This window comes from Micropterus salmoides, unplaced genomic scaffold (genome assembly GCF_014851395.1).
Source record: "Micropterus salmoides isolate LMB-PRFRI ecotype aquatic unplaced genomic scaffold, ASM1485139v1 Ms_hic_scaffold_16, whole genome shotgun sequence".
Lineage (NCBI taxonomy): Eukaryota > Metazoa > Chordata > Actinopteri > Centrarchiformes > Centrarchidae > Micropterus > Micropterus salmoides.
In genome coordinates this window covers 15,588,457-15,611,513 of record NW_024040707.1, presented here as the reverse complement: position 1 = coordinate 15,611,513, position 23,057 = coordinate 15,588,457, and the positions used below count along the sequence as shown (strand labels likewise).

The 23,057-nt window shown below is 42.1% G+C and overlaps 2 protein-coding genes across 2 annotated transcripts in view; one reads left to right on the top strand and one right to left on the bottom strand.

The window, feature by feature from the left end:
• Positions 1–11,121: 11,121 nt before the first annotated feature.
• On the bottom strand, positions 11,122–17,128 carry rnf114 (ring finger protein 114). Its single transcript, XM_038722419.1, has 6 exons — positions 16,968–17,128; positions 16,281–16,431; positions 15,865–15,971; positions 14,470–14,584; positions 12,663–12,770; positions 11,122–12,553 (listed from the first exon to the last, which is right to left on the bottom strand). The coding sequence occupies exons 1-6, from the start codon at positions 17,102–17,104 to the stop codon at positions 12,488–12,490; spliced, it is 684 nt and encodes a 227-aa protein (XP_038578347.1). The 5' UTR covers positions 17,105–17,128; the 3' UTR covers positions 11,122–12,487.
• Positions 17,129–17,743: 615 nt separating this feature from the next.
• spata2 (spermatogenesis associated 2) overlaps positions 17,744–23,057 on the top strand; it is a 5,980-nt gene continuing 666 nt past the window's right edge. The window contains exons 1-3 of the mRNA XM_038722418.1: positions 17,744–17,839; positions 18,900–19,724; positions 20,456–23,057. The exon at positions 20,456–23,057 is cut by the window's right edge and continues 666 nt beyond it. Coding sequence (XP_038578346.1) covers positions 19,380–19,724; positions 20,456–21,805 — 1,695 coding nt within the window. The 5' untranslated portion in view covers positions 17,744–17,839; positions 18,900–19,379 and the 3' untranslated portion in view covers positions 21,806–23,057. The remainder of the gene's footprint in view (positions 17,840–18,899; positions 19,725–20,455) is intronic.

Below are 23,057 nucleotides of genomic sequence, written 5' to 3'. Positions count from 1 at the left end.
AGGGTTTGAATCCAAAAAGATCTATTGAGTGTTTAACTATTGAAGCAAACTTATGAATTTTTCCTAAGACAAGTAAATAAAAAAAAACAGATAATGGCTTTAACATCTGAAGAGTGGGATATCAAAGACTGCTCAGACAATGACAAAAAAAAGACAATCATTCTAATTTGTAATGGTCCTCCCCTTGATTATTACATGTTTCCCTTGGGGTGAGCTGGCAAAGTTAATTTTACTGGTTTGTTAAGGGAACAGGATGTCAAGCACTCACAAGGAAATGTAATGGACCCATTCGAAGGACATGGGTCAAGTTTACCATTTGCGGGAAGAGAAAAAAATCTTTTCCTTCATGTTGTGGCAATGGGGTCAGAGCTCCACCCATCTTGGTCTAAACTGGAGACAGTGGATGTCAGTAGGTGACAGAAAGGGACACCATACTGCCCGAGTCCAGGGACTTGATCATGCGTGTGTGTGTGTTTCGATGTGTGTGTGTGGGTGGAGGGGTTGACACACACGCGCTGCACCTCTCTCAGCTGACTCTGAGAATATGTTTGCGTGGGACAAGTCCACCAAGACCCATCCATCAACCAGGTCCAAATACGCCCTGCGCCACTGTTGACACGGGGTTAACAACTTGACACTGACAGAGGTGGGCGAGGCCCGCAGCAGAGTGGAGACTGAGATGGAGAGAGAGAGATGGATTGGACTGTGATCGACATTTAATTTGAATTATTGCAAATATTTCCATTTAGCAGAAAATTGAGTATATTATGAAGTGTACACACAGCTGGACAAGTGAGAGTGATTTTTCAAAGTGTAGTAAACAGAAACGGTTTGATCAAAACTGTTCGGCAAACTAACTATATACATCTCCACTGACTGCTCAATGTAGCAGAAGTAAAAACCAGCAGCAGTGTATATCCTCGTGACCTTGCCGTTACGTCAGAGTATTGCTTTAGGACTAAATAGACAAGCTTGTCAACCTGGCCGCCAGAGATGAGTTATGTTGGAATTGTTAGACATTAAACTTCCTTCCTCTCTGCAATCACTGTGCATTATTACACATTAAACATGCACTAATGTACAAGTCGTCAATTCTGTGGTAAGACAGAAACCAGAAAGTGATTAAAACTTTTAGGGAGCATTGATTTAAAAACTACTTTGCGGGCTACATGGAAAACAACACGAGACGTACATAAAGTTGTAAATCAGAGCCGACGAACAGGTCAGGATGCCGGGAAAGTTCCCGTCCAATAGAGGCAGAGAATGTAAAGTAAATCTCTGAGTGGCTGTGGCAGGGATGCAGGTGGAGGAAAGCACAAGGGAAATGTAGCGTAATCTCAGCCTCAGCCACGTTATCAGCTGGGCTTTTTAACACAGGGGCCAATTTAATTGCACTTAAAGCAGAATGGCAGAACATCAATCTTGATGAGTGGATCTGCATCACAGTTCTCCCAGGCCAATCTATCACTATCTATGCCTCTGGGTAGCCTCCCCCCAACACTAACACACTCATACCATGCCCGTACTCCCTTGCTGTCCCATCTGCACGTTCCCCTCATGCTCTTTTTTTTTCCATTTCAATGTCTATTGTTTGAATGTTGTAGCCTGTAGAAGCAATCCATGATAAGCAAAACAGTATTCAAACATTAGAACAAGTTTATTAATCTTTACAGGATAAGTCTGGCAATATTTTATACTTGTGTTATTGTCAACAAACCCCTTGAAAAGACTAAAACAACAAGTTTTTTGTCCGTCTCTCTATACTTTGTGATCTCTGTCTAGGTTCTTTATGTGGCACTTAGCCCCAAGTGTATTGGTTACAACTGAGTATGCAATTCTTTAAAAATGGGTCACACATATAATAGTTATTATATATTTGTAGTCTGTAGTTTTTAGCAAATGTTACTCAAACCAGGATAAATAGTGTATTTGTTGGGGATTGTTTTTAATGGCGTATTTGTTGCGCTTCTGAGTATTTACAGCACCATGATGGTGTTTATTGGATTGAAATAGACGACAGGGCCCATGTTCATTGTAATGATGGAACATGTCACCCAGTTCAACGGTGTGGCTCTTTAATGTGTTTGTAAAAATATCTGGACTACAGTGGAGGTCTACGGCACAGAGGAATACGCTATGTCAGGCTTTGCTGCACCGGCAATACTCGTTAGTAGGATCAATTCATTGTTGGTTTTGTCATTTCCATTGGATATATGTTGAATAAGAAAAGGGAAATATAGCTGGTTCCACGTGTAGCCTTGTAATGTAATGTCGTGTGAAAACCTGCCCAGAAATGCCACAGACTCTAAACAGAAACATTTACTCCTCTTTGGAAATCAACATACTGTTTGCCATGAAGGTTGGTCATCACACAACGCTGCTGCTCACTGTGCAGAATCAGTGATTAACCAAATCATGCCAAATGTTTATGGTCCTTTTTTAAAAAGTGTTCTGATTACTATTTTAGATTAGTACATCATTTTGTTAGTGTACAAGACTAAACAATGTCAATTAAAAGCCACATTTTCACATTTACTGGTGAAGTAAATGCAAGGGAAATAGATCCATGCATTAGGGCTTAAGCCAATGGTTCTGTGGTTAGAGAACAGTTACTACCTCCTGTGCCATAAGCATCTTGAACTCTTAGTGGCTATGGAACACTTAAATACAGAGAGTACTGGCTTCATCAAGGCCATAAAGCATAAAGAGGACTTATCTAGAGTTGAAAGCTAGGGACAGAGCCTATAGAGGAGTAATGATCCCTTAATGTGGTGGCCTCTCTCTCCCTCAACCTCTGGAACTCTTTCTGTCTCTTTCCCTCCTCCCACTCCCAACTGCTACATTAGCAGGGATAATAAATGAGACTCCGGCATCACAAGCATAAACTTTTTATGACCCACCTAACCAGCCTTATCAAATGTGGATGTGATTACTCTGCCAGGTGACAGATGAAGAGATGGATGCAGAGAAGTGAAGGAAGGGATGGAATGCACGGTGTGTGTGGGGGGGAATGCAGATGCATTTGTAGTGGAAATAAATAATGATTTCATATTTTGTACACTAAGGAATGATGAGTGGGGGGGGGGGGGGTAAATAGGAAGAGGAAGTGTTAAAATAAAGGATGAGGAATAAAAAATGAGAGTAGAATGAGGGAGGTGAAGAGTGGGAGGATGGGAGTGTCTTAGTGCTGCTCTGGGTAGCTGCTCTGAATAGGGTGGTAAGATGGAGTGGACAGTCTGTATGGGCCCGGTGAAAGGCGTCTTTCTCTTCTACATGATATCTTTGATCCCTCCTGTTTCCACACACCAGTCAGCAATATTGTTAAGCAGCAGTTGGTTAATACTTTAACCGAGTCCTGGAATGGAGATGGGGGGGTACTCCCAGTCCCCCCAGTCCCCCGCTCTCTGCTCTGACAGTAGATTATCCTGATATCTCTACAATGTCCAATTACTGTACACCATTAAAATAATTCAGATTTAAGAGTTCAAGGAAGCTACATTGTTATCGAAGTTATCAAGAGATGATAAGAACAAAATAATAATATCAAATGTACAGCTATCAAAAGGGCAACATAAAAGAAATCCATTAAATAAAAGAAAGAAGCAGCAGAAAGACATACATATAAACAAATGCAGAAATATAGTAATGGAATGTGAAATATGAATGCATTTACTTTTATCACATGCAGTATCACACCATATAATAAGAAATGAGGGATAAACATGTACACTGATACTGAAGACAGGCAAATATCTAAAACTGTCACCATAACATTGACACTAACAATATGTTATTACCTCCAAAGGTCTCACACTGTAGAAACCTGCCTTTTAAAATTTCTGTTTTCTTTAACTAAAAAAAGTTTGTCATTCTTCAACCAGTTCTTTGATCTTTTATACCTTACTGCTGAGACGCAGAACTCTTATTAAAGTCGAGGGTTTTCCTCGCAGTACCTACTGTGCCATGTTAGCTGCATGATGGATAGCGTGGATGCATGCTAAACATGTCTGACATGTAGTTTTTGTTCTGCCTCATTAACAAACGGCCCGAGTATGAAGAGATCAGATTAAAGGTAATTAAAATGACAAAAACACACCATCATTCCTAATGCAGCTGTAATGACGGTAGCCCGAATCCAACCCCCCCCCCCTATTTTTCCTCTCTGTTCCTCCCTCTGCTCATCCCTCTCTCCAGCTCAGCTGTGGCTACAGAATCATTAACCTGGCTCTGTGAGTAGGATGTGCTGACAGAACACTCTGCCATTGTGCTTCCTGTCATCTTCAGGAAATCAGGGCTTCCCCCTGCTGTCGAGGTAAAGCACCACTGGGTGACAAGCGATGCCAATCTTTCTCGTCGTTCCTCCTTTTATTTTGTTCTTCTGTTTCTATGTTTATCTCATTCTCTTTACATCCTTTTATGTCCCTCTGCAAAAAACTGCTTATGCACAAAAAAGCATTTGAGGAAAATATCCAATACCTGTCCAGAATCCCAGAGTCAGCAGAGCAACCAAGCCACATTTAAATGCCTAAAATAATGATTAAATGTGCTTTTTAACTTAAAATAATGTCATTTTTCAGAACCACCCATGTTCTAAACACAGCAATAGTTTACAATATATTGCACATAGGCAGAGGATGGACAAAATAACAGGAACACTTTATTTATTATTATAATTATAGTTATTTTGACTACTCCCGTGTGTTTGTATCTGTGCGTGTGTGCCCTGATGCAAGTGATGGAGTGGGTATGCTCTGTCATGAGCAGCGCAGAGTTGACGCTTCCTTTACATGGCAGCTGCAAGGCTCCAGTGATGTATCAGAGTCAGCAGAAGCATTGATCAGAACCGGGGTTAATCATTGCTCCGGGAACCCAGAGGACATAGAGGCTGCCTGGGGAGAAGTAGCCAGGAGAGTGGGCGGCTTCACCGCAGGAGGCCTGCAGCTCTACAGTAAAGGAATGCTGGCAGGAACATATATAACCACTTCTCTGTTTATTTCACTGTCCAACCATCAGCTATTCATAATAACTGAAAGGTCTGCACAGGTTTACATGTAGAATGTGAGTGTGTGTGAGTGAAAATGGGGTGGGGGCTAATGGGGCCAGCAATGTAATCCCCTTAAATGGACGGACTTCCGAAATGTGGGCAATGTGACGCCGGATCTGTGCTATGTCTACTCAGCAGTACCCATTCACTCCCCTGAGCTGGGGAGTTAATAATTCAAAAGGGAGATGGGGAAAGAGGCCATAGGCCAGAGTGACAACACGGAGAGCAAGAGGGAGACAGAGCCCAATAAGAGTATGGAAAGAGAGACATCAGTAGCAAGGAGGAATGGAGAAGAACCATGGAGAAGTAAAAGGCGAATCAGTTCCATTTTGGAAAAACCTAACGTGACACAAAGTGGTGTATTATTCTTAACATCTGAACTGATCCACATACTCTTCCCTACATTTGGCTTCCCCCTCCTCTCCATCCTCTTCTCCTCTCACTACCCGTCCCTCTGGGGTGACTGTTCCCTGTGACCCGCCGTCACCACCATCACTGTTGCCAACATCAAAGTCCAGGATGCTCTCTCCAAGAAACACACATGAGCACATGAAGGAAACATGTGTGGGCCTACAAGTAAGTAGCTGCATGGATAAAAACACAAGCCTGCATATACACACACACATGCATAGATATTTGAAGGAATGTCAGTAGGAAGGATGAGGGGCTATGGGAATACAAAGAGGTCCAGCTCCTCAGAGGGGAGGAAAAACAGGGCAATAAAACCGTCATGTCAAGCCAAGAATCTGCTGATGGCACACATACATATACACAAGTTCAGAGAGACAAAGAGAATCTGTCAAGCAGATAAAGCCATCACTTCTCCTTTTCAACCCTGGTTTTGTCCAGAGGCGTCCCCCTTTCACCTCTCTCCTGCTCCGCCAACACTTGTCAGGCAAGAGAATCATTAATGTTTAGCTGGGCAGTGATGGCTTCGCTGACAGGACTCATCTGTCTAAGAAGACAAGATGAGAGAGAGGGACAGCCCATCAAAGGATGCCACTTAAGAGAGTGAGAAAGAGAAATAAGGTTGGGGGACGGGACGTAAAACTGGACGGACAGGGAAGAAACCCCCATCTTTCTTTGCAAATTTAAAGGTTACGTCACCAAGGTGGGCTATAAAATGATGCCATTGTCATCTCCGTCCTCCCATCCCTTTCTATCTTTCTACCCATCCACCTACACAGCCCCCACCTCTCCACCCCTCCACGTGCTCGTCAGCAGTTTGATTCAATACCTGCAGGTTAGTTACTCATTGAGCTGAGGAGGGGCCGGAGCCGGTGGAGGTGTATGGACAGCTGTCTATGGACGGCTGTCTATGGGCAGCCACCGGTGGTTGGGGGCTGCTGTTTGATTGACAGATCTGCCTGCGTCGTCCATTCCCTCCTGTAAAGACACAAGACACAAAAGGACAGGAAGTGGAGGGAGGTAAACAGCTTTGAATATAAATGGTGCACTGCAGGGGCGGTTAATAATTGGGAAGTGTTGGACTATTAATCTGAGAGACAAGACGATGATGGGTTTCGTCTTTGTAAACTGACACCAAACTGTACAGTCTTCACTTCTGGATATACAGTCAAAGGATCTCCTGATGTTTCCCATTAGCCATTCACAGTAATATCACAATCTCAATAACAACTTGCAGTACTTTAATAATCCCATTATACTATTATTCAATTTCAAGCTCTGATGGACCTCTAATCAAACACTGGCGCCATAAACCAGAACAAGTTTTCTCAAGTTTCTAATCAATTCCAATTGTACATTTTAATCTTAATCAACGGCTCTTCAAGTTAATACTCATACTCATACTCATATAAGTTGATGCTTCGCAACTAATGTGTTATTGATAACATGATGACTTTTGTTTTGCAGGTCTCCCAAAATAGTTCTCTTTAGATGTTTTGAAGTACTTTTGCCCATGTAAACATGTCCAAATATCTATGAGTGCCATGTAGTAAATGAGTGTTTCCCCTCCATCTTTCCAGATATGTCAGAAGTTAATGGAGAAGGTACTTCGACTGCCGTGACAAGTTGAGTAGAGGGAGCGGGACCATTGTCTTCCAAATCAGCTGTCAGTGTGTTTCTGCTGTCAGCAGTTTGACTCACTACCTGCCTGGTTAATCATCGAGTCGCTCCAAGCTGCGAGCTGCTGGATGTGTATGGCCGAGCATCACGGACCCCCATCATCGTCACAACAGGACAGCGTCTGATTGACAGATTAGCACGCACTGGCGTTTTTTCAAAGAAAGACGGGGGGAAACAGGGTGGAGAGTGGTGATTGGAATTGAAGGAGACTCGAAGAGGAAGTGTAAGGAAGAGGAGGTGAGTGTTTGTGGGGGTGGGTAGGTTGGAGGAATGAAGGTTAACAGGTGAGAAACATAATGATGTAAGATGTCCTGTATGCACTGAAAGTTTTGCAGAGGAAAGTGGAATAGACAGGTGAAATGAGAACATTTACAGGACTGTACAGATACAACCAGTCTAAGCAGAAACGATATGATTGTCTCCTTCTGTTCTCACAACTGTGTAGCTAAAAAACCCAAAAACTCAAATGTCTTAATGGCTGGCAGTTTTCCCCTGGGGCATACTGGTCCAGGAGGATTAAGACAGGAGAAGGGAGACATTCTGACAAATAATGAGGATTCCTTTAAAAGTGAAATTGCCTCCCCTATTGGACATTAATGCTGCTACAACCCCCCCACCCCCAACCACACACACCACCACCACCTCACCCTGATGAGGTTATCCCCACTCTAGTCCTCTCTCCCTCCTCAGATTCCCTCATGCACGCCCACTGAGGTTTGATTTCAAATGGAAATATTAATGGGAGAATAATAGCCTTGGGCCTCGCTCTCTTCCACACACACACACACACACACATCTTAGTTGGTCTACAGGGGTACACAGAGGGGGAATAAAATTTAGATCCATTGCCTCACTTGGCTTGCTGTTCAATTGTGACACAGGTACACACACACACACACACAGATACACACACATACACCAGGGACCTTGCCCCCCCTTCGTTTACACCTTAGAGGGCTTAACTTTCAAATATTAGTACAGTGGCTGTGCGGATTTCAAATAAATAAATAAATGAGGAAGCAATGATTAGCAATTCTCCTGATAGTTATATCAATGCATTTCTTATTCATTTTCACTTCCAGGAGAATATTTCTGCAGAAACAGTGATTCTGAGAACTTTCCAAGCTTTTAGAGGGGATTAAAACTGGTGTGAGGAGTTTTTTTTTTGTTGCAGCAATTCGGGGAGGCACATAGGGTAGCTTGCTTGGATTTACACAATACAGATCACATAATATTTCTCCACCGATATATTATATTTGATTAACTTTGCTTTTAGAGAGTAAAGAAGAGTAAAGATAAACTGTTATCCTTTGGCACAATGTTGGCAGAAGTGGGGTTTGAGAGGGCACAAAAATAGATGCACACACACACACAAGTTTCACTTCAGCTGATACAGGGCCAAGCTGGTTACAGGCATAATTAAATCAAAGTTAAGTCTAGTTGCTCTTTAGGCTAGCAACACAAGGAGTGTGTGTGTGTGTGTGTGTGTGTGTGTGTGTGGCTGGAGTAGGGGGTCGGTTGTTAAGAGTTTAAAAGCGGAAGAGGAATTGATGTCGGGGAAGCCCACTGGCACTTTCTGTTCAAACATTTGAGAGGACCAGCCTGCCCGAGCTGCAGCGCCCGGGCGGCAGGATTCCCGCTCTTCCTGTTTCTCCTGACTTTGAGGAATTTTACGGTGAACAAACTCCCAGTGCTCTTCTCACACACCCCACACCTCATCCCAGATACCTGCCTCAGCAAAACTAGAGAGAGATAGGACTAAGAGAGAGAACTTTCCAGGCATTGGAGGAGTTCTTATCTCGTCACCCTTTCTGTGTATCACACAGAATGTTTTCAATCTTACTGATGCACTCTCACTCATTAATGTTATTCTTCACAGCACCAGGTGACAGATAGTCAGTCCTACAGATTCCTACCTGACTGGCCTGAATATACACCACCTGTTTTTCTCTGACCAAACATTTAGGCAGAATACACTGTGTGATGGGTGTAAAATAGCCTAAACCAGAAAGAAAACCATCTTTTCAGACCTGGTGTCAAAAATCAAGCAGACAGAGAGGAGTCCTCCCTTTTCTAAAGGTTATGCTGGGCCTTGACTCATGACGCAGAAGTGCAAAATTTCATTGAAATATTGACTGAACTTATGGTGTGTTCACTTGTTACTGTTTAAATGTCTTGGCGATTACCAGGTACAGAGGGGCATAAACCTACAAGTTTAGCTATGCTGAATTTCAAGAGACATACAGTAGGTGGAAGAGGGGGTTTAAAATACATTGAAAGAAAACAAAATTGTGGTGGAAGGGTGTCTAGGGTAGAGTGATGGTGCGACACACTTCTTAAACAAGCCAGCGTCCCCACGCCTCTCACAGTGCGCCTGTGGGCACATGTAGCATAAATTGCTGCCTCCACAGAGCCTGCAGACTGCACACACTATCTATTGCTCGCATCAAAGAAACCACACGTTGAACTTTATGAAATTTTTATTCAATGTGTTCACTTCTCTTCCCTTTTTCCCTCTTTCTTCCTTTTCCTATTCCCCACCTTGGCCCCCCTCTCCCTTTTTAGCTCCGCCACCAAACAGACAAGAAAGACTTCTCTCTGCCATGTTTTTCGGCTCGACTTCCTTCCTGCCCAGAAGCACTCGAGTATCTCGTTAGTCCTCTCACAGCTAACATCTCTTCTCTATCTGCCAGGAGCAAAAACCTGATCGGGGAATGGGGGAATGAAAAGAAAAGAGAAGAAAGGGGGGACTACATCAAGAAGTTTGGTGGGTGAGATTCTCCGTGGAGCTAGGTGAGAAACTGTAATATCATTTAGCTACAGTAATTACAGATACAAGAAGTGCACAAAGGAAAGAATAGAGATGAGAGGGTTTCCACTCCCTGTGGACAATGTACACCGAAGGGTCTAAGTTTCATCATAAACTTAGCACAGATGCAAGTACATAGTAATATCATTGTTGGTATGATATAGTACCGCCCTTATTTCCAACACATGGACAAAGGTTTGTAGAAGGGTTGGCTTATTTAATATATTCCACAATTAGCTCTTTTCACTAACACATTTTGCCCATTGCCAGATTATGACAACTGAGCAAATCCAGAGCTTCGGTTGATGCACCTGCACACTACCTTCCTTTTAACTGCTCCCTCGTTCTCTCTCTCACAGACACACACACACTCTCTGTGGTCATCCATCAAAGCAGTGAGTGTTGTTTCTTCCCCCACACGTCTCATACACACAGGTATAAATCACTGCGCCTGATATCTGGGGCCAGGGTTTAAATAATTAAAGAGCTTTAATTTATCAGGATTTAGCACCCTCTAACAGAAGGGCTGACAAAAGAGAATGAAAGATATATTGAGAAAGAAAAAAAAAAGTCATTATACATGATACACATACAAAATTATTACACATTTTACTGGAGAGGAAAACGAACATCTAGGGCTTAGTGGCACCAAAGACTACGTGAAAAGGCATTAAGGTTCTGCTCTAGAGCTACTTGATCTGGGTGTATTACATTTTATTTACCTGTTGGTAGAAGACAAATGCAATGCAACTGTGTGTGAAGGTTTGCACTATTGTACATGGTTGCTTTGTGACAATTACAAGTCATAGGAAAACAACACAGATGTGAAAATAGATAGACACAATTCACATGTTACGAACTGAAATAAAAAATATCCAACACAAAAGTCAAGCAAAGTCCAAACTGCATTTTCTTGTTACTCCACATGCTGTCATTTTTGGAAGCATACAAATAATAACAATGTTGATTTTATTCCCCCCTCAGAACGGTTGGCAGTGTATATATATATATATATATATATATATATATATATATATATATATATATATATATATATATATATATATATATATATATATATATATATATATATATATATATATATATATATATATATATATATATATATATATATATATATATATATATATATATATATATATATATATATATATATATATATATATATATATGGAAACCAGCAATTTTTTTTTAGTGATGATGCATCCAAGACACTGGGTATGAAAAATAACAAAACACTACATTAACTTACATTTAAAATCTTAAGCCAAGTCACGTAGATGGTCTAAAAGTGAAGTTACAGTTGTTCTTTTGAAACTATAACAAATAACTCCACTAAAACCTCCATTTCTAAAGATCAGTGATGTTTTTGTACGCTGCATTTGAACAAATCCCGGTCACAAAACTAAGCAGGGGAACCACACATTGAGTAAAGCACATTTATAGAACAAAATCGGTGTTGAGTTATGTCTTGTAACTGAGCCAGGAGGCTGGTGAGGGCCCATGGATGAGCCAGAGAACGATGGAACTCTACTGCCTCCCTGTGGCCATAACCATTTAGATAGATTCTCCTCCAATGAAATCACAAGAATTGACAGATTAGGACACAAAGATGGTCTCCCACTTCTTCTTTTGGTTCACTGGATGAACTATTAGCCCTATGAGTTTTGGAAGTCAGAAACAAGATCTACCAGCAGGCACAAAGACATAAGGGAGAAACTTTACAATAAAGCAAACGGCCATCTCTGGCTTTGTTTGACCCTCATATTATTTATTCTTTCCAGTAGATCTCTGAAAACAGAATGAACACACACTGTCTCTCAAACAACACACACACACACACACACACACACACACACACTTCACCCAGAAACAGCATAAAAAAACAAACAAACAAAAAAAACGCTTCAATCTGCTAAAACAAACAAACAAAAAAAACTCAAAAAGAAAAACTTGCTCTCAATTGTTGAGAGTAAACATGCAGAGTCACTCGAGTAGATTATTATATATTATTGTTAATATTACTTGACAACTTTGTGAAGTTTGTCATTTGCTGGCAATAGTTAGCCACCTAGTGGTCGAACCCTCTTATAACATCAAGTATTGACGACAGGGAAATTTAATTACAACTTTTTGGGTATAAGACACCATGTCATCAATGAACAAGCTTTAACAAACATAGTTTAATAGATATTCAACAAACTATCAAGCCTACAGACTCAGCTGTGGGGGTAGTTGGAGGATAAGATATTATCACACCAGAAACACAGTATCACTCCTAAATCAGTACAGTACAATATGTTTTCTTAACCATATTGCGTGATTTATTTTCTGAATAATAAACCTATAGATTCATTAACAAGACCAATTCCCTGTGAAACTGATTACCCATAGTAATACAGTACCACCATCCTCATGATAGATGAATGATGATACAGTGTGGGGTTCTGTCTTCTCAAGACTTCACGTCACCATCTCCCCTTCATTTCCCTGGATTCCTCCTATGCTAGATTGTTCTTCTCACTTCAGTTGTCCAAAAGGGAGCGCTGTAGAGCCTCCTGGATCATTGTGTGCTCATCTGTGGAATAGTCCTGCAAACACATGGGTGTAAAGAGAGAAGAAAACAGAACCAGTATATCAACTGATTATTAGCATCCTAAAAAAAGGAAACTCCTGATAGCGTTTGGGGCCTCAACTTACAACGAAGGTGTCATAGGAGAAGGTGTGTCTGATCTTCAGGTGCTGGAAAAAGTCAGCACTCCTGTAGTTAGGGTCCCCCCAAGGCATTGAGGCACAGATGGGGCACACCTAGACAGAAACAAAGAGAAAGTAATGAAGAATCTATAAACAAATTAACCCTAGCTAAATCCAAACAGTGCGTGGAACCTTGTTTTTAACCTCTTCAACTCAACACAACCTCGGCCAACATTACCATCTTTCACGGGCTGGAGTAAGGTTGGGTATCATTTCAATTTTATCGATTCCAATTCTACTTATCAAATCTGGTTCTTATTGAATTTCCGTTCTGATTTCAAACCTGCTCTTGTCACTGCTCGGTGACATTCATCCACTTTCTCCTTGCTCATCTTTCCCTTCATGGCTAAATTGAAAGGAGTTTCTGTACTAGAGGGTTGTCTCTGGGGATTCGTATCTAAGAAAAAATATATATTGGAATCATTTGTAGACATCATTTGTTTACCTTCAATATAAAAAAGGTGAATGTCAACTCATCTGTGTTTTGTACCTGAGCATGAGACGTTGCTACAGTTAGCGTCGAACACTGTGCCTTCCCTTGCACGAGATATCCTTACAGCAGGTGTTGTATATTACGGATCTTTTTTAGTGAAGCTAAGCCAAACTCCTGAGCATTTGCTGCGGTCAGTAGCAGGTCCTGGCAGATTAGTTCAACTATTATGGACTGTAAAATGCTCACTGCAGTACCAATAAGCAGAATGTTAATGAATCCACGGTTCTTGGAAATTTGATAACTATTCCAACTTGGAACCGGTTCTCCATACATTGCCCTCGGCTGTAGCGGGCTCCATTGCTACCAACCATGTGCCAGGTTGTTGGTAAGGGGGCTAAATAAAGTTCCAAATTAAGTTTTGGCAAGGGAGAAACCGGCATGTACATTTTGAAAAGGGGTCCCATGACCTCTCACTTCAAGATATCTGAACAAAAATTGGTTCTAATGGTAGGCACCGGTCTCCCCTTTACATGCATGCCCACTTTGTTAATTCCATGCAGTTTGGGGGAAAAAAAACGTGTTTTATTGCATGCAGCATAAAGGTGTTATTTTTGTTTCTAAAAATTGTGTATTTGAATATTTCTGCATACTGGGGTCCCTAAACAGTATTGGAATTACACAAATATGGTATAACTGGCAAACTGAGACTACTGTGGATTCAATGAGCCAACTTATATTCATGTGTGATGATGTTAGTCCCCATAGTAGCCATCTGTAGTGAGACCATTTTTTAAAACTTGACCTCTCTATATAGTATAATCACTGCCTCATGAAACATGACAATCAGAAACTAGATACATAGGACATTCAGAGAATGTATGGCTTTCCTAGGTATATTGACGATAAGCGGGTCCAGTGCCTTCCCCAAAGTGGTATCGAATCACAGCACAGATTGACCTTTTTTAAATACATTTTTGAGTGGTCAATTGTTTTTTGAAATTTTGCACCAAATCTGTGTAATAAATGGTATTAACCCAAACACTGCAGCAACAACTTATGAGACATAATTGAGGGATCATATACTTCCATCATAATGTTCTAAACTTAGATGCCTAACCGAAACACAGTGTCTATTACAGATTTATGACTAGTACAACTTGACACACAGTGCTGAGCTGCATCTCAAATCAAGCTTTATGTTCCCAGATTTCAGATGATGTATACTTATATGTGGCATATACTGTTGATCTGCTATTTCCCCCTAAAGATCTCTGTCTATGGTTGGAAGGGGTGGAGTGGAGTTCTGTGTGGATTTCCTACCACTTGGCGTGTGTCTCGAGCATGATGGGACGTGCAATGTTCAACCAGGCCGTCCTGATCGAGGTTCTGGCAGTTGCAGTATGGGCAGGTGAAAGTGAAGCGATTTGGCACTGGACTGTAGGAACAAAACAAAAACAAGAAAATATGTCACACTACTGATTTTTCTACAAAGAGAGCTGTGTCTCAGCTTTAGAAATGTTGGATGTAATGGAAACAGTTGTTTGATATCAATATAATATTGATATCATGAAATGAGGGAAGATGTCATCTGATTTCTGGTTTTAATGCCTGCCATACAGCAAACTGATACTGTTTTCTGAATTAATCCAACTGTTCTAACTGGGTGAAATTAATTATAAAAGGCTACTACAACATTAGTCATCATGTCCACCTTAACTATAACTGTTTCTTAAACTTTTATTGTATATAATTACCTTCCACTTCTTAGAACCGGGGTCTCATTGTGTGTGTGTCTGATTATTAAATTGATGAAACAAAATGGCATTGAACAGAACACAGGCAATCTTCCAAAAGGATATTATAGGGTCTGAAGGTAACTGTAAAGGTTTTACCCTCAATAATCCATTACTACTGTCGTCTTATGGGTTGACCCTGCATGTGGGATATGGTAAGACAACTGGTGAGTCAAACCTAATGACAAGTCATGAAGATGGTTTAAAAGAACCGGTTTTACCTGGCAACCTGCCGCGCATATAGATACAGCAGCCGGTCGCTTCTTCAGACTGCACTACACTTTTGTTTTTCATTTATTTATTCTGGCTTAATTGCCAAAACACGTATTGCCTATGATGGAAATACAGTCATTGGAAAAGGAAGCCGGGGTTTTGGATTACAGAGACGATCAGCCAAGCAAAATCAATCGGACCATACAGCACAACAGGTGCATTGATCACCCAGAAGAGAGGATAGAGAGCCGTGATAGCAGCCATGTAAATAAATAATGTAAATAACTGTATCTATTGTTTTATTTTAAGTGTTACCATATTTAAATATACATTTAATCTGTTCATTTCTGTGTGTGTAGCAAGAAGGGACTGCAAACTTTCATTTTCGTTATACAACCTTGTGTTGACAATGATAAACAAACTACCTTGTTAATTGAGGCTTGTGTGCCAAATCAGACTAGACTGTAAAGCTATTTCTATGGGAGCGCTACTGTCCACAATCTCTACAGTGATGGTGGTAAGAATGCTGTCATATCATATCATCATGATATGATGTCATATTGAGTTTAAAATAAATTTTAAACTCAACATTTTACTGCTTATTATGGCATAAACTATTAAGAGTTTATTATCCAGGTAATATTGAATGGGTAAATGAGGGAGTGACTTCAGACACATTCCTGGTTTTTCGTATTGCTCGATATTTCACCTGATGATGGCAGACTGGCTCTGGGCAGTGGTCCTCACTCCCTCCTCAATGTACTCCTGGTATTTTGAACAGGCAGCTGTGTGGCTTCTCATTTGAGAAAGGCCAACCTGAATAGTGAAAAAATACACATCAGTAACTGCTATTGCACAACCAAAATGATATAAGTGTTCCCAAAATGCTTGTGATTTAAACTCTCCCACTGTCTGGGTATAAAGACTGCAGTTTAGACTCGGTATCAGATTAGGTTTGGATTAGGTTTGGTTAGGATTAGGCATATGTAATTATATCAGTAGCCCCAGTGGTTGCCTTGTGCATAGTAGGGATCGGTCTTAACCCTTGTGTGTTTCCAAACCCAGTTCACAACAAACCAGTAAATGTCATTCACTTTGTGTTAGCTATTGCACCATGAAACATACCTGAGCTCCACATCCCTTGCAAGCTGCCACAGATGATTGGATGAGGGCCTCAAGGTCCTCAGCTTTAGTCCAGTGGCCAAGCCCGGTCCGACATACTGCACAAACTGGCTTCAGTGGACGCAAACACTCTTGCAAACAACTCTGGCAGAACCTGACAATAGATTGGTGATGAACAAGGGAAACAAATTGTAATCAACTTTAATTTTGCCTATGGTGACTAGAAGGAAAAAGCTCGGCTGCATTAAAATACATTATAAGAAACCTGATGATATCATGTACTGGACGATCCATGTACAGCTCCTACCTAGAGCTTCCTGTAAATCCGATGGAAAGCCCCTAGCTGAAGAGGGCGCAGGGACTTGTAGTCTTTTAAAGTGGTTTGATGAGTCAAAACAATGAAGATTTAAACTACATCTCCCATGCGAGGCCGCCTCTTTGATGTAAACAAAACTGAAACTGATTTAGCAAGCTGGCATTGGTTTAGCCAAATATTCAAGTAAAGCGAAAACTAATTACAGGCTCACAACAAATGCAGGCAAACGCATGGTCGATGTCTAGCATGTCTGGGGGCACGACATGTTTGGAAAAATGCCTCTCACCCCCGTTATGTTTACCTCGTACCATTGAATCGCTGGTGGTAGACGTGGTTTGTGGGGAAAACGATCGAAAAAAGGGCAGAATACTCACGTATGCCCGCATTGTGTTGTTACGGGACTGTCGAAAATTTCGAGGCAAACTGGACAGACGAATTCTGACACGTCGTTGCTCCCGTCAGAGACGTTTTTCTTGTGCTGGGCTGCGCTAAACCCTCCGAGCATCGCCATTTCTTTTCTTCACTGACTCAGTCCCCCACCAACCGTTCCCGTGTCGACGTCACCGGATTGTTTCTTTTTTATGCGCGAGGGCGGAGTTATGGCAAAAGTACAACCGGCGATAACGTTTAAACTGTTAAGGGACAGTAGTAGCAAATATCTTGTTTTGACCTTTTTATATACAGTCTATGCCTGACTGTTCAAATACACAGATAGATATACAATAAAAAAACAGCAAATCCTCACATTTGGTAAGCAGGGACTGGTGATTCTCACAATTGTGGCCATTAAAACGTTTGTTTGTTTATAAATATTGTATGAACGTGGAGTATAACAACGTTGAAAGGAAGGCAAAACATAATTTTAAAATCAAAAAGGTGGATTAAGTGAACAAAAATAGCTTCCAAAAATTGGTTACTTGCTGGACGTTATTGTTGATTAGATTAACCTATATTGGTTAATTGTAGATAAACAGTGATATTTTGTATGTACCGCTGAATGAATGACAAACTGCACGCGTGAGCTCATATTTTTGTTTTCCGAAAAAGACCGTATACTGATGTAACTCACACACACGACTCAACAGCGGTGGTGGTGCAGTTTGTGTCTCTGCATCCTCCTCCGGCTCCTTCCCTCAGCAGCACGTGGGCTCCTAATGCTGTCAGAACCGGGCGCATGCGCAGTGTGGTGATGGGAATTTCCAACAGCTGAGGAGGCGTAGCTAGCCACGGCTAGCACTTGTTAAAGGTAAGATGTGCGGGTGTTGGTGCTTCTGATTAGAAAACTGTGTGAGAGATCTTAGCCGACGCAGAATTAGACTTTCTCGTACATGAGTTATGCCACCATGGCTGTGTATGTTTATACAATTGACTTTAAAATCGCCAAACATTTCTCTTCAGCGATGGACCGCCTTGCTAGCTAAAGCAACTGTTAGCTAGCCAGCTGCGCTGAAATGGGCGTTCACTGCTTATACTCAGTACGGGGGCCATGCCAGTGAGCATCGGTCATCGTCGGGTTTGAGATTTATGAAGAATTAACGTACAAGCTGTCCTCGGGGTGTCCCTCTTACTACCAACCTTGGTCGCGACGGACTGATCCTGTTGCAAGTGATGCGCACTAGGAATGCATGGTGATGTTGTGAGCTAAGGCATGTTGCTTGCTAGCTCGCTAAACGGATGTTCGCTAAGGTTGATGTGTCGGGTAACTGGAATAGCCGGCCAGGTTGCCCGGGAACGAGGAACAGAAACCTTGATCTGCTGTGGTTCAAGCCTCCGGTCATTTTAGCTTTAACTTACACCTGGCCATCTCATATGTCCCAGTGTCGCAATGTGTTCATGTTAGCCAACTGAAGTGCAGCATGTAGTACCGCTAGCTGTCATATTCATTGGCGCAAACAGGAGCGCAAGACAAAAGAATATGTCTGTCAATAGTGAATCGGAACCCTGGTTATGTACACTGTAATTCCCCAAGTCTATTTATTGGTTGCGTACATCATGGTATCTATCAGTCCAACCTATTAGCTCCAAGATCGACATAAAATAGCCCACACAATGCACCCTCACATCATCCCACTCAGAGCACAGACACTGTTTATTGAAATAATGATGCCTATAAAGCCTCTCTCTTATCTGACTCATTAGATTTTAAGAAAAATGCTCTTGATGATGATCGTTACAAATGCATTTTTTGGACTCAGTTAACCCTGAGTGAGTCAGTAGAATGAAATATGGCCTAAGGTTCCGTCTTTATTTATGTGTAACAGAATGAGAGCTTTCCATTTTTATAAAGCTCTCTTGTGTCATTACAGCTTAGAGACGGCTCAGAAGAATCACACAATCAAGAATGTCTTCCTGATGAACGACCTTGAACTCTGCATATGCTGAAACCAAGGGATGGAATAGATATAACTGTGCATGAACAGCGCATGACGAAAACACTCCTCCTTACCACAACATAGGCCTTTTTGTATGTAAACAAGTCAGGCTTTGAGACAATACCATAGATGCCCATAAGAATGCTATCATGCAGGCTGCAGCCTAGCTACGCCAACTAAAAGACCCAGACAATTACATCTCTTGTTTAAAGGATGTGCTGCTGATTGGATGCAAAGTCTCATTCCTCTTCCACCTCTCCAAAACATAATTAAGTTTGAGTGTGTGCCAGTGTGTACAGTGAATTATGGTGATCAAAAATGATGCTTGAATGTGGCATCCTGGTGCAGGGCATGCTAAAAGGGGTGAGGCATAAGTATAAAGTGTAACAGCTGACTGAGAGTCTGCTGTCGATAATGGATGCCAAGTTAAAAGAGGACCTGTTTCGGAGGTATGTGACAGCACTGGAGAGGCGTCTAGAGGAGGAATACACATGGATTGGAACTGCACCAGAGGGGGACAGAGGGAGACACAAGGACAGTGAGGCTCTACTCTCCACAGCCACAGCTCTGCTAGGGGCCTACCAGCCAGATCCAGGTCAACGTTTCCGTATGGTGCGTTTCTATGAAGTGGTGGAGAGTTCTCTCCGCTGCCAGAGAGGGGGCAACATCAAGAGCCTGGAGAGAGCCTTCCACACGTTGGAAACCATCTGCACCAACCTCTTGCTCTTCCCCTGGAAGAAGGAGTTCAGATGTATAAAGGTGTGTTTAAAGCTGACATAAACCAATTATTATTAAAATGCTGGTTTGAATGTGAATTTTCATATGAAAGGTCCGCCACAGAATCCAGTGACAGTATACATTAGTATCTTTTACGACCTCTAGGTGGAAACAAGCTTTTTTCCCCCCACATATTCATTTAGTAGTGGCTGCAGCACAGAGTCAGTACAGCATCTTTACAGATTTATGGTTATGTTGTGTAGCCTTAAAATGACATTTACTGTGTAAATAAATTGCCTGTGCTTTGTCTCCATAGTTAATCAGGTACCTAATAATGTATATAAAGAATGCAGTAACATAGGACTACCCAACATTAGCAATTGACTTATTAATAATAACATCTACATCTTACAACATTGTTACACAGTATTTATTGTCTAATCACAACACCATACAGTGTGTTATTTATAAACAAAAGGGTTGCCCCACCACCACAATGTGAAACACTGTATTGGAACCTGCTATCCCCAATAACTTGCTCGTCCTGTTTTTTAATAATTTATTTTTAGACAGCATTTGTATGTGAGGTGGTAATTTCAAAAACTGTTAAAGGTTTTACATCTGTAATGTTAGTACACAGTATCAAAACAAACTTTACATATACTTTTTTAATTATATGATAGCAGATGAATACCATGCTAGGTAAGTTTTGGAGTTGATTTTATCTTCTGTTGCCATGAAACTGATGCTGATTAATGCATTTCTTTTTTTAGACCTTCACTGGCCCATACGTGTACTACCTGCAGTCTGCCATTACTGATTCTGAACTCCGAACTCTAATGCGCACCATCGGCTACGCCTGTGACCATGATTCGCAGTTCCTTTTGCAGGAACACCCGGGAGGTGCAAATCACCTCCGCCAGTTGGCGTTTGAGCTCTTCCTGGCCCAGGCAGAGTGTCGTCTTCTGGGAGAGGTAGTGGCTCTGGCCCGTGGTTCAGCCTCAGAGCTGGAGGCCCTGGAACTCCGCAGAGGTTGCAGAGATGATGCAGCTGGTTGTGCCGAGGCGCTCCGCAGACGCGACAGCCTCGGGGCAGATATGGCCCGGCTGTCTGTGCGTCCGCTGGATATAGAGAGGCCTCATGCCCACCACCTGAGGCGAGGCAGCCGACCGTCAAAGTCTGTGGATGTTACAGATGGGGCTGGTCACTGGCACGCAGCAGTTAGCAAGCCTGTGTTGAAGGCCTCTTTGAGTCTGAGAAAGGAGCCTCTGTTTGTGGATGCAGAGGAGGATATGAAGGATGAGATCCTTAGGCCCAGCACCTCAGCATCACTCTTCTCTGTGGCAGCTCCACCTTCCTATAGCCCCGTGGCGGATTTCTTCCCTATTCAGTCACCTCCCCCGGCTGATGCTTACACATCCTACCACCTGTCCTCTTTGGATGAGATTGACTTGTACACAGAGAGAGGTGTTGCTGGGACAGGAGGAAGGCAGACGCCCTCTCGACCTCCATCCAGAGAGCCACGGGAGGCAAGGGATGGGTGGCTCCTCAAGGCACATGGTGGTGTGAAGTGTCAGGGTTGTGGGCTGGGCTGCTCCACTATGGCCTCCTGCCAGAGGTGTGACATGATCCTCTGTTCTGCCTGTCATGATGTAGACCCCTCCCCCTGCTGTGGCCTCCAGGACTACCACCCCAAATCCCCACGACCCCTCGACGGATACATTCCTGTTAAGGAAAAGCTCTCTGTCTACTCTAATACTCACTCCCACCTCCATCCGCACCCTCTGACACTGACCCACTCACACTCTCACCCCCATCCTCACCCGCAGATAGTGGAGAAACCCCTAATGTCCACCAAGCTGTTTCCAAGCAAGTCTGTTGCCTTGACAACGCCAAAGGGAGGCAGCAGTGAGCGAATAACCTTGGGGGGATCGCGGTGCGGGTTTTGCAACAAGCCAGGTGCATCGCACACCTGTGTGAACTGCTCTAAAGTGTCATGTGACTCGTGCATGGGCTTGTATGCAAAAGATATCTGCACGCGGAAGAATCCCCAGCACAGCTTTGTGCCCAACCATCAGCTCAACTTCAAATCTGGCACCATATCTCACCTCGTATACCGATGAATCAGGCAGATAGAATATTTGTATCACCCTTCTAGTCCTCTCCCAAAACCCATGGCGTAGTCTTGCACTATTGCTTTAGCTCTGTTCCTGTTTAAACAACTAATTCACAATCTTCCCCTTTATCTGATTGTCCTTTTACTCGCTCTAACCCTCTCTTGAACTTTGTACATTTTCTCTTACTGTTAGTAGGGCCCTGGAATGCCACAGAGAGCCATATCGTTTTGCCCATCTCTCTGCCTTGTACAAGTTCAGGCCTTTTTATCTATTTCTTCTTCTTTTTACCTTGCTACCTGCTCTTGAGTAGTCATGTGATGTTGTAGCGCTTCCCAAATTTCTCAAATTTTGTCCTCCTCAAATGGGAAACTGGAGAAAAGAAAATTCCTTCTCATTTTGAATGAATTCCGTCCAAATGAACATATACTTTGCCTAACTTCTCAGCTAAAAATCCTCTAATATATATATATATATATATATATATATATATATATATATATATATATACAGTGTATATATGTGTGTGTGTGTGTGTGTGTGGAGAAAAGACCTCAGAGCTTGCATTGTGGCAAAGAAGATTTTTTTTTTTTCAGTAGAGAAAAACAGAGAACACATACACTGGAAGTCAATAGTATATATTTTTAATCTCTATTCTCTAGAACAATGTGAGACTGTTAAATGGGCATGAGGTCTGTCATTGGGATTTTTGGGGTATAAAGTTATGTCTGTGGGCGTGGGGTGGGAGATATCTCAAAGGGACATATTGAGACAATGGTCAGATGCCATATATTCCATTTAAAAGATTATGCCTTGTAAATTAACCCTCAATTGTTTGTGGTTATATGACTGAGGTTGAAATGCTGCTGTTGACTTGAGATATTGAAGATGTGTGGCGTTGACTTCTTTCTGGTAAATAGCTTGTAGAGTTGTGCCCACCCCCCCTTCCCTCATTACACTCCTTACACTCCTTACACTCCTTACACTCCTTAAGCCTCCATGGTCCATGATGTTGCCCTTACCAGATCAGTGGTTCCCTGTCAGTCTCAGGTGGAGTCATAGGAAGTCTCACGCTGAACCCTAAATCAAGATTATGGTTGTTTGACAGTGCGTGAGCCTGTTGTTTGGTTTTAGACAGCATGAAAATGTGTACTCTTGACACAGTTTCTGTCTACCTCAAATGGCTTCAGCTTGTACAGTTTGACATTGTGGTTTCAAACTAGCCCTGAAAAACCTAAGAAATACTCTTATTTATTATTCT